The following is an 11,819-nucleotide window of genomic DNA, read 5'->3' on the forward strand; positions in this document are numbered from 1 at the left end:
CTTGCTTTGGGCCATCCCCCTCTTCTGTCCCTACTGCCCACAATCTTGACAGGACGAGTAACCAAGAAAGCACTCTGTCAGGATTCTGATTCTTCTTCCTTAACCTGTCTTGATGGCCCATGGTGGTGGGTGAGCTGGCGTGAGAGGAAGAACAATCCAGATGACTGTTACCACACTGGTTACTGGGATGCACTTTTACATCAGGTCGGCATTTAACTCTAATACCTTTTTTCAGAAATGTTATTACTCCACAACGAGTAGAATACCCAGCATTCTTATCCCCAGAATTTAATGTTAACATTGGGATTCCTGAAACCAGCCAGGCAACTATGGTGCAACTTGAAAAACTCCGTGAGAAGCCCCGGGAAAGGTAAAGAACATGCATTTCATTTATTTACATGTGGTCTATAGTGTTCCAAATTTTGTCTGTTGAATCACGGGCTTTCTGGTGGCCTGGAATGTTCATTGTGACACTGCTTCATGTATTCATACTTCTCAGCAAACTGAGTACTTTATTATGGCAAGAAAAGAGGTGAGGACCCATTCATAAGACAGCTGTTCCTCCACCCGTCTGTTCTGTGGTCTCTTGTGCTATCTTTCCTTGTCCCGTTTTCTCTGTCAGATTGGGTATTTCTGACTTACACTCCACTGCACTGGCTCTTTTTAATCTGATGTTGAACTAATTCAAACTCGAATTTTAGTTATTTTCTTTTTTGGTTATGGAATTTCCACTTATTTGTATAGTTCCTTCCACACTCAATACAAATACTCAACTGTGGCTTCTAATACCTTGATCACGCTAATCTTGGTGTTAAGTGGTCCAGACCTCTGTAAAACAACAGAGGCAATGGGACTTAGTCCGTAGATATTTAGTTATCCTAATTATGGAGGCTGTGATTCCAGCATCATGACACTGGCTGAAGGCATTTCATGGCTTATAGTTTAATATATATTTCTTTATACCTTTCACTCTTTAACTATTAGATTCTTAAGTTCTTTGAGAAAACTGTGTATTTGGTTCTTAGAGAGTACCTGACATATGGTAGATATTCAATGAGTCTTTGATAAACAGACAGATGTCAGATTAGAGGACAGAGGTGTGTTCTTTGGTCATCCAGCTCATGTTCATGAACTTAAGATGGTGAAAAACTAATACATACATACATACACACACACACACACACACTCATACATACACATACATACACACACTTACATGTGCACACACACACACTCATACATACACATACATACACATACACACACTTGCATGTGCACACACCCACATGTACACACATTCACATGCACACACACTCACTTCTCCATAAGTTTTCCTAAATTATTTCAGACCATTTCATTGTACAACAGCAACGAAGTCTGAATGAAGTATGTTTTGAATTTTGTTCGAAAGCAATGTCATAAAAGCAGTGACTACTTGTTGGTCCTGGAGTCTGTGAAGCACGGAGACCCAGGGCTGTTGAGTCCATTGTTCTGTACCATTTTCAAGGGCCTTGGTGGTAACCAAGATGGTAAAAAGTTGAGCAGAACTAAGATAGATATGCAGTCCTGAAGAAACACAAGCCAGAGCTCATTCAGTGTATCCCAAGGATGATGGTCTTCACAGACACCCAGACTCCCACCTGGGTCAACATCGAACTATGACAGACTAATTCTGTCTTTAAATGCCATGCCCTTGCTGCCTACTGCCTACCACTGGTCCTCATTCTGGCATTAGAAGAAAGAGGCTGCCAGAGGTAAATGCATGCCTTTTCTAGAGGAAAATATACACAAGAGCCTCAAATTAATTCTACAAAAATTTACATACAGTGGCTTATACCAAGTAAAACAACTATATGCAAGAGGATGTACTCTCTCTCTCTCTCTCTCTCTCTCTCTCTCTCTCTCTCTCTCTCTCTCTCTCTCACACACACACACACACACACACAGGAGCAAAACGTGAAAAAAAATACACTAAACACAGACTTACAGGGGTACCAGCTTGCAGTTATCAGATCTAGGATCTGAGTAGCAACGGGGGCTGCAGCTAAGATGTTTAACTTCCCACATTCACATCAAATATTGAAGCTATCACCCCTTACATGACGATGTCTGGGGACAGGACCTTGCATTTTGTTGTCTACAGCTTTAGAGGACGGGCACAGATGGATGAGCACACTCTTAAGAGTTAATATGCTCTGTCATCTGCATGTACCCAAACTGGACACACAGTGCGAGAATTGGTTCAATTAGTCATGGTTTCTTTGGTGAGACTGATACTGGTTCTCTTATTATGGGGCACATGATGTTTGCCTTGGCAGTTTTTTAGTTGTTGGTTTTTGTTAGCATCGGCACTATATTTCTGGGAATACAATATCAAATTGTTATTCTAATTCTACCACTTTGGGTTTTTTTTTATTAAGTAGAATGATTTTATAAATAATCTTCTTGGTTGTCCAGTGTTACATTCCTTGTAGGAGGAGAGGAATGAATGACCATCTCTCTCCTTTGGTTACCTGGTTTTCAAGGTTGGGTTCTGATTATCCTTCAAATGCAGTGCTACTAGTTGTGTATTGCCATATTAAAAACCACACCAAATGTAGGTATATCTCATATTTCTGTAGGCTAACTTCTTTATTTTCACTCATTGGTTGGGTTCAGTTGTACAGTCAGATGATGGTAGAAATAGATGAACCCCGGGATGTCTTTGCTCGTCTCTCTGCCACCTGGTGCTAGCTATGAGCTGGGAGCTGAGTTTTCCACGTGGCTTCTGGTAGGTGCCCTACCTAGCTTCATTACAGAACGAATGGCATTCTGAAGGCAGCATTGAAGGAGGGCACACACCACTGTGCAAAGTGCTCCTCATGCTTGTCTTAATGTCACACTAATGGCGTCCTGTTGGCCAAGGCCAGCCTCATGGCCATTTTTGGGGGATAAGTACATGAGGAGTTCTAGACTCAGATTTTTGAGGAGAAAATTAGCTAAGAAATTTTGTGGTCAAATACAGCATTCCCTCCATTCTTATATATGGGAATCCTCAATGCTGGATTTTGGTTTTAAAGGAAGTTTTAAATACTTTGCTATAAGGCTCGTTATAAAGGCCACCCATGGACTTTTAGTTGTTACTTGCATTCTAGTACTTTCTGTAGGGATTTTGAAAAGATTTTTGAAATTTTGCTGCCCAGCAGCCACTGTCACCCCCCAGACTTCCTACTTATATACCTTCTCAGTGAGCTTAATTAAGTGGGCACAGAATTTTGCTATTGTAATGTATATTATATCAGTTAAGAAGCAAGAATCTTTTAAACGGAAAAGCATCTTTTGTTGATATAAATAGTATCTATACATGCAGTGACAGGAAGTATGGATAGGTAGCACTACCCCAGGTGCTTTCATCCCACCCCCACTCTTGCTATTATTTGTGTTGCTGGGTGTTGAACACAGCCCTCTCAATTAATATGTTAAAGTTTTAATCTCTGATGTAACAATATTTAAAGGGAGAGCTTTTGGGAAATAACTGGGGTAGATCAAGTTTGAGGATAAAGCCCTCATAATGCATTAATAACCTTATAAAGGTTAAAAAAACAAGGAGGTGACATGGTGTCCATCCTTCCACTACGAGGTTATAAGATGAGGGCCACCTAAGGCTAGGAAGACCCTTGCCAGAATCTGAGTAGGCTGGCACCTTAGACAACCCAGCCTTGAGAATTGTGAGAAATAAGCGTCTGTTTATTTAATCCACCCAATATATAATATTCCATTATTACAGCCCAGACTAACCAAAATAAGCATTTTAAAGCACTGAGAATAATACATAATTTAATAATTTCTGAAATGTGTTTATAAAGTATAAATAATGATAATAAAGTTACTACCCGGTAAGAAATACATCATCATTACTGATGTTGGAAATACATTTGTGCGCCTCTATGTGGTACACCTCTGTCCCTGATCACGTCCCATACCCATGACCCTTATTTTTGTTGTAATCCTTTATTTTAATGGTATCCTTAGATAATTTGTTGGTGTGTCACTTTTGGAACTTTGTGTAAATGGATCATACTGTGTTGGGTTTTTTGTGACTTTTATAACACTCTGCTGTCACTGGCTTTGTTTCATCTCTAGCTGATTTCTTTGTTTAGGTTGGAAAAAATGAAAGAGGAATATAGAAATATGAATACATGGATAGAAAAAGCTGATTATTTAAGAAACCTTATTAATCCAAAAATGGTAAAAAGAGATACTAAGGTAATTGACAAACTGCATTCTTTTATATGTAGCATGTTTAGTAGAAATATGAATTGATAATTAAGAATATTTGTTCAGGGGGTTGGGGATTTAGCTCAGTGGTAGAGCGCTTGCCCAGCAAGCACAAGACCCTGGGTTCGGTCCTCAGCTCTGGGGTGGGGGAAGGGGGGAAGAGTGTTTGATCAGATAATTGCTTATTACCATTATATAACCTTTTCTATATTAACAATGTATCATTCCATAAATGTTCATTCATGATTTATAAGGTTCAATTAACTGGCCAGTTTAAAGCCTGCATCTCCGTGGCATTTAGCCTGTCCACCAAATTGCATATCCATCACCATAATCAATTTTGGAAAATTTCATGATTTAAACAGAGGTAGCTGCACACCATGCGTGAGACCCTCCTCAGTTCTCTCACCACCATCCAGCCCTCTGCAACAGCCAGTCTGTTATTCTCCTGTATGCGTTTGCCTAGCTCAGTCAGACATTTTCTAAAAGTGAACTACACATATACATGGTTCTTTGTAGCTTACCTTTTCCTCTTACCATAATGTTTCCCAGTCATACACATAGCAGCACTTCACCTGTCTCTAGATACATCTCTGCCGTATGGATGCACTGCATTTGTCTCTGTGTCATCTGCTGCTGAACATCGAGTTTATTTACACTAACGAGCTATGGTGGAGGGTGCTACAGTGAGCATTCATGAGCAAACTTCCATTGTTCTTCTACTCTTAAACTTGCTAACAACCTCAAAATCCTCCTCCCCCAGTGCTGAGATGACAGGTGTGGACCAACATGCTTGGCTTTCTTGTATTCTTTTTTGTGTGAACAAATGTTTTTAATTTTTTCTGCACGAATGTCCAGGAATAGATGCTGGGTCACATGGTAATTCCCAGTTTAAAGTTTTGAAAAATTGCCAGACTACATGTACAATCGACCTTGTCATCTTACATTGCAATAAGAAAGTGTGTCGTGGTTTTGAATCTTGACTTCTTGTTGGTTTCCATATTGTGATTGCTGGTCCCAATGTTCCCAACAACCTTGAGAATTCAAAGTGCTGACTCATTGCATTTTTGGTTTTCATTTCTCTGATGATAGATGCTGTGAACATTTTTTTTCATACATTCACTATTCATATATCTTCTTTGGATAAATATTTATTCAAACCTTTGGACAATTTTTAAATTGTACTTTTTGTCTTGTTGAGCTGCAATGGTTTTTAAATGCATTTTGATAGTAATACATCATTTGAAATTTAGATATGTAATCTAATATATACATTTTGATCAAGAAATAAAGGATTTCTATCTCAGATAAAACATTTACTAAGATCACAGTCCTGAAATGCTAGTCATACTGTGTTGATATTTTTATGTTTTACAATTTCTGTCTAATAATTGGGCAGTAGTGCACTGTTACAGATTAAATTAATTATCATTTACTAACATAGAGTTAATCTTTTAGGAGAAACTTAGACTAGTCATTCGAGAGGCTGTGGATTTGTGCTCATATTATTAAAGATACCTCATGAAAGGGTCAGTGCCATTGTATGTTACAGGTTTTCTTGGAGTTTTGTAAAGATGTCCGTAATTTTAAAGCATAGGCTATAACGAATTCCAATACAGGTGCATTTCCTGCTCTCCTCCATGCTGGAAGTTGTCTAGCTAACGTCATGCCTCCCATCCCTTTGGTCCCGCTCCATCCTCTCTGTGATGCCGGCTGCTTCTTTCTGGAGTAGCAACTCCTGTTGAAATCATGCCCCTTGGATTAATTTTCTCACCAACTCCTTCTTCTCCTCTGTAAAATAAATATGAAAGCAGAAAAAAAAATAGTTTAGTTCTTTAAGTATTCTATCCAACATGTTTTCTTTCTTTCTTTGCGTGTCTAGGGAAATAATGAACCACTTGGATCAAATTCTAGTATATTAGAAGAGCTTGAAAGAACAACATACGGTAAAAATCAAGTTAATTTTTATGTTTATTATTAAGATGACTAAAGCAAGGAGGTATATTATAAAATTTACTTAATTACTCTAAATTAATTTCATGTTTGTCACCAATCATACATACATTTTTCTATTGTACCAATTATATTTGTATTTTGTAATAATCCCTAAGAAAAGTCTTGGCTCCCATCAAGAGGTTTTCTTTTTTTAAAAAATTTTTATTGGATATTTTATTTACATTTCAGATGCCATCCCCTTTCCCCCTTTCCCCTCCCTAGAAAACCCCTATCCCATCCCCCCTTCTCCTTTTTGCTTTTATACAATTTTTTAATGTTAATCAAGGGCTTTATAAGTTTGGTAATGCTCAATTACAAGATACCCATACAATCAGAAGTGTAACCCAATACCCAACCTAGATATATCAACTATCTTTGACTAGTGGAGACACGTGAACATCCGCCTCCATGTTCCTCTGCCCCTCTTGTCACCTAGCTCCTCTTCTTATTCCTCCCCCTCCTCTCCTTACTCCTCCCACCTTAGCTTCTCCTACATACCACCCTTCCTGTTAAAATAAAACTTTTCTATCAAAATACAATTAGAGCATAATTATGCCAGTTTGTACCAGTGAGGTACAAGATAGACCTAATACCCAGTCCATCATTTTGTTGACTAACCAGAACCTCTGTCATCCCTCCTAACTAAATGACTTAGTTCTGAACCTGGCTTTCTTCTTGGCTTTAGAATGAATGTCAGCTGAAAAAAGAGGTTTTCTTTTAACTTTTAAAATTGCTATTTATTTTCTGTGTATGGGTGTTTTATCTGTGTGTATGTCTGTGTATCTTGTGTATTCCTGATACCCTCAGAGGCTATCAGAGAGCATCCCTTCCTCTAGGAAGAGAGTTACAGGTGGTTGTGAGCCACCATGTGCATGCTGGGACCTGGATCTGGATCCTCTGCAGGAGCAGCCAGTGCTCTTACTGCTGAGTCATTTCTCCCACCTCAGGAATTAAAAAAAAAAAAAATTAATGGTTCTTTGCTTCTTTAAAGATGAAAAAATTTAAATCTTAGCTGTGATATTTATAAAGATATTTTTGTTAAGCATTTGAACTATAGAACTATTGAGGTGTGTGTGTAAGAGAGAGTCAAAGACAAAACAAGACAGGCAGAGAGAGAAATTATAGCAGAGGAAACTCAATTAGTATCTAATTTGAGAACTTACCCTAAGTTATCAGTAAGAGATTTAATTAATGAAAAATAGTGTTCACCCGGTCTCCTAAACATCTCTCTCTCAAATTTATTTAGAAAGCAAGTTAACGTTATATATACTACTGTACTTTAAATACATGGTTTTATATCTTTAAAGTCTTTAAGTGTGTGATACTATTTATTATCACAAGGTTTTGTTGTAATTATCTTTTCCATGCTATTTTCTTGTCCCCAGCTATGTCAGCCATATGCATGTGTGTGTGTGTGTGTGTGTGCGCTCATATTTCTGTCTCCTGCACTAAGGCAGTATAGTGGAGCTGTTGTATCTCCAGTCTCCATGAAATACACAAGCTTCCTTTTGGTGCTGTTGTTACTGTTTGGTTGCTAAAGATCAGACTTAGTCCCTCACACATGCTAGGCAAGCGCTTCGCCAAGGGTCTCCAGAGCCAGCTTTAAGGGTGAACTCATCACAGACTCTGCCTTCAGTGTCACACACTGGGAAGAAATAACAGTGTTCTCTCTCTCTCTCTCTCTCTCTCTCTCTCTCTCTCTCTCTCTTCCTCCCTCCCTCCTTCCCTCCCTCCCTTCCTCTCCCCCCCTCTTTTTCTCCTCCCCCAACACACACCACTTTTTGTACTATGGTTTTTGCTTCTCCAGAGGGTTTTTTTTCTAATTTCTTTTTTTTTTTTAACATGTCTATAACATCTAATGACTTGATTCTTTTTGGTATTTCTGAGGCCTCCAGTATTCCAGCACATGCTTATATTCTGTGTACTTTCCTATCCATGTTTTTTGTAAATAAGTAAACGGAGGATTAAGCTGATTAAATAACCAACTAATTGGAATTCATGCAGCCATTAACTGTAAGAGTTGACTTTGAGTTCAGTCAGTTTGACCTTGGAGCTTAAAGGTTAACCACACTGCTATTTAGCTCTTATGCACCACATCCACAAAATAATGTTATTATTTATTTTATAGCTGACACATCACAGCTAGAAAAAATGAGTTGAGGGAAAAATGTCACCAAGACATGAGCCATGGGACCTTTCTGGCCCTTTACAGATTCCAACAATACATAAAATAATTTTTTTTACAAGAAATCCAAAAACTGACAGGCTCCCAAATGCCGAGTGAGCATAAAACCTGCTCTATTTTAGCTGCTAGGAATACTTAAGGCTCCTACTGTAGAGATCAAGAAATAAGATCATAAGCTGATATTTTGAGTTTTCTGAGGACATCCTAGGTGTAGGATTTTGTCTTACCTGTATCAGAACACCATTAAGACTTAAGTGTACTCTAGATGCTTGAGACATTAAGAATAAAAAATGTACCATGCATGGTTGTGCATGCCTGAAATATAGTTACTTGAGTGGATAGGGCAAGAGGAATCAGGAGTTCAAAGCCAACATTCTGATTCTTCCCGCAGACAGGCTGAGGCACTGGCTCTTGTCTTGCGTGTCCAAAGTGCATTGGTGATCTATTACCTAGGGTCTTTGAGAGCAAAGATAGTTTGAACGTGAATAAAGTTTTAAGAGGCACCAGAATCTCTAACCAGGTGGGTTGGTGAAGGCTTGCTATACAGTGCTTTAACAACAGAAAAGAAATGGCTGTTTTCTCTTATGGGAAAACATCAACACAAAAGTAACAAGGAAAATGAGCCCATCAAGCCGGGTCTCCAGATAAAGGTGCTTGCCTTCTTGCCTGGTGACATGAGTACAAATCCACACAAGTGGTAGCCAAAAGAGACCAGGGTGGCTGTCCTTGTACCATAAAAAATATAGTCAAAACCTTAAGGAGACCAGGGTGGCTGTCCTTGTATCATAAAAAATATAGTCAAAACCTTAAGGAGACCAGGGTGGCTGTCCTTGTATCATAAAAAATATAGTCAAAACCTTAAGGAGACCAATAAGTTCATTATATGATGACAAAGGAGTCAGTGCATCAAGAAGAAATGACTGTAAATACATGCATCCAGAGTCAGAGAACTTAAGGATAAAGAGGATAAAAGGAGAAGCAGGTAACAGTACAAAAACAACAGGAACTAGACTTTCTATAGTAAGTAGTACAGCAAGACAAAATTAACAAAAGAATGTGATAGCTACTATGATTTTATGGGTGTAATGGACCTGTCCTATCCAGAATATGCATCCCATGGTACTCCTCATCTTCTGAAAGCCTTTCTCCTCTGTGTTTCCACACTCTTCCCTGAGAGTGTGATGTGGATGTCCTTCTTAGGGCTGAGCACGCAGCAGTCACTTATTCTGAGTGCTGTGATCAGTTCTGAGTTTCTGCACTGACTGCTGCTTACTGCAAAAAAAAAAAAAAAAAAAAAAAAAAAAAAAAAAAAAGCTTCTCCTAGGAAGGTTGAGAGCAGCAGTAATCTGTGGGGACAATCACAGACATGTAGAAGGCAGTTTGACAGCACAGAGCAAGCATGGTCTTATATATACAACACCCTAAAGACTCTACAAGAAAAACATGTTAGAACTAATAAGTAACTGACAAAGCTGCACGATACAAAATCATGTAAAAACCCACCTCATTCTCCTCACGAGCTATCTAAAAACGAAAGTGAATTAAAGAGAATTAAAAATTTAAAACATGAGGCTTGAAACTATAAGATTTGTGGGTGATATATGAGAAAAGTTCAATGATGTTGGTGCAGATGATAATTCCTTTAATGAGACAGTGAAAGCACACGGCCAAATGCAAAAACAGCTGTCCTAAATCCAGCTAAAGAGCCTCTGACAGCAGACAGTGAACAAAGAGGTCAGTACAAAATGAGACAGAAGGTCTGCAAAGCACACGTCTGGTGTCTGGTAAGTGGCTAATACCCAAACAGCATAAAGAATGTTTCAATTCACTAACAACAACAACAAATCAATGTAAATAACCTGATTAAAAATGGCCCAGGGACTTTGCATACAAAGCTCTACAAAGGGAAAAACAAATGTTCAATGTCACTAATCACCAGTTCAATGTAAATCAAAACCACAATAAAATATCATCTTATACCTGATCAGATGGTTGTTACCAAAAAGTCAAAAGATAAAGGTGTTGGCCAGGCCGTGGGGAAATGGAAAACCTTGCACATTGTTGGTGGCATATAAAGTGTCCCAGGAACTTTGGGAACAATATAAAGGCTACACACAATTCCTATATGCTCCATTCTTCTTTCTACACCCCTTATTTCTCATCTGCCCCCTTCGTCTTCCCAGAGGCTTGTCACCATGTTTTCACTAAGGTAGTGTTCATGTTTGAATAGCTGCTTTAAGTTATCCTTTATTTGAAGGAAGAAAAGTTATAATCATAGTTCATCAGTGTACATACATGTAAGTAATGCAATGTTATTTAAATAAAACAGAGACCTCATAATTTTTTAAACAGATATTCATCACAGAAAATCTGAAGCTTTTTCAAATGAGGTAAGAAAATTTCTTCTCTTCTTCTTCTTCTTCTTCTTCTTCTTCTTCTTCTTCTTCTTCTTCTTCTTCTTCTTCTTCTTCTTCTTCTTCTTTCTCCTCCTGCTCCCTCCTCCTCCTCCCTCCCTCCTCCTCCCTCCTCTTCCTCCCTCCTCCTCCTCCTTCTTCTTCTATGTTCACTTATGTTTTGCCTGCATGGCCCAGGTGTGCATAGTCACGCCTGGTTTTCACAGAGGTAAAAGAAGGCACTGGATCTTCCTGGGAACTGGAGTTGTAGATAGCTGTGGGCTACCATGTGGGTGCTAGGAATCGAACCTAGGTCCTCTACAAAGGCAGCCAGTGATCTTATCCACGCTGAACCATCTCTCCAGCCACAGGAGACTTTCTAATAGTCATTATTCTATGATAAAATATAAGTAGAAGAACAGTTACAGGTAAAACTTAAAAAGCGTTCCTAAAGTTATTCAGTTATTTCTGTTATGGAAATATCTATACTATTAGGTAGTTTCAAATTAAATTGCTCGGTGGAAACAGACTTGAGCACAAAACAGTTAACGATTTAGAATGTATAGCAAGGAGAAGGCTTAACGATGTTGAGGAAGAAAAAGGGAAACCCGTGAAAATTTTACTAAGATCGAGGAGCAGATGACCCTAAGCACATTTTTACTTTCACCAGAATTGCTCATCACAGTGTGAACCTAACAATGTACATTTAATAATAGAAGTCAGTAAAAATGGAATGACATTAATATCATTTTTCACTCCATCAAGGGATAAATCCCCATGTAGATCAGTAAGGAATAAAGCTTTGTCCCCTGCCTTTTGATGCTACTTAATTATTTCCATATTGTTTCTGTGACTGCCAAATGTCAGTTGAAGAAGCAGCATGTACTGCTTTCCCCAAGTTAAAGTAATGAGTTGGGGAAGCAATAGAGACTTTTGTATAACATTGTATAACATTGAGTGCATTTAGTCAAGAAGCTAGCCCTCATTTT

General features: G+C 38.5%; 1 protein-coding gene across 1 annotated transcript in view; it reads left to right on the forward strand.

The window, feature by feature from the left end:
• The window catches only part of Catspert (catsper channel auxiliary subunit tau), a 90,483-nt gene that overhangs the window by 28,957 nt on the left and 49,707 nt on the right, over positions 1-11,819 (forward strand). The window contains exons 9-12 of the mRNA XM_076931858.1: positions 236-370; positions 4,140-4,245; positions 6,140-6,203; positions 10,790-10,827. Of these exons, the coding sequence (XP_076787973.1) occupies positions 236-370; positions 4,140-4,245; positions 6,140-6,203; positions 10,790-10,827 (343 nt within the window). The remainder of the gene's footprint in view (positions 1-235; positions 371-4,139; positions 4,246-6,139; positions 6,204-10,789; positions 10,828-11,819) is intronic.

The sequence above is a fragment of the Arvicanthis niloticus genome, chromosome 3 (assembly GCF_011762505.2).
Source record: "Arvicanthis niloticus isolate mArvNil1 chromosome 3, mArvNil1.pat.X, whole genome shotgun sequence".
Classification (NCBI taxonomy): domain Eukaryota; kingdom Metazoa; phylum Chordata; class Mammalia; order Rodentia; family Muridae; genus Arvicanthis; species Arvicanthis niloticus.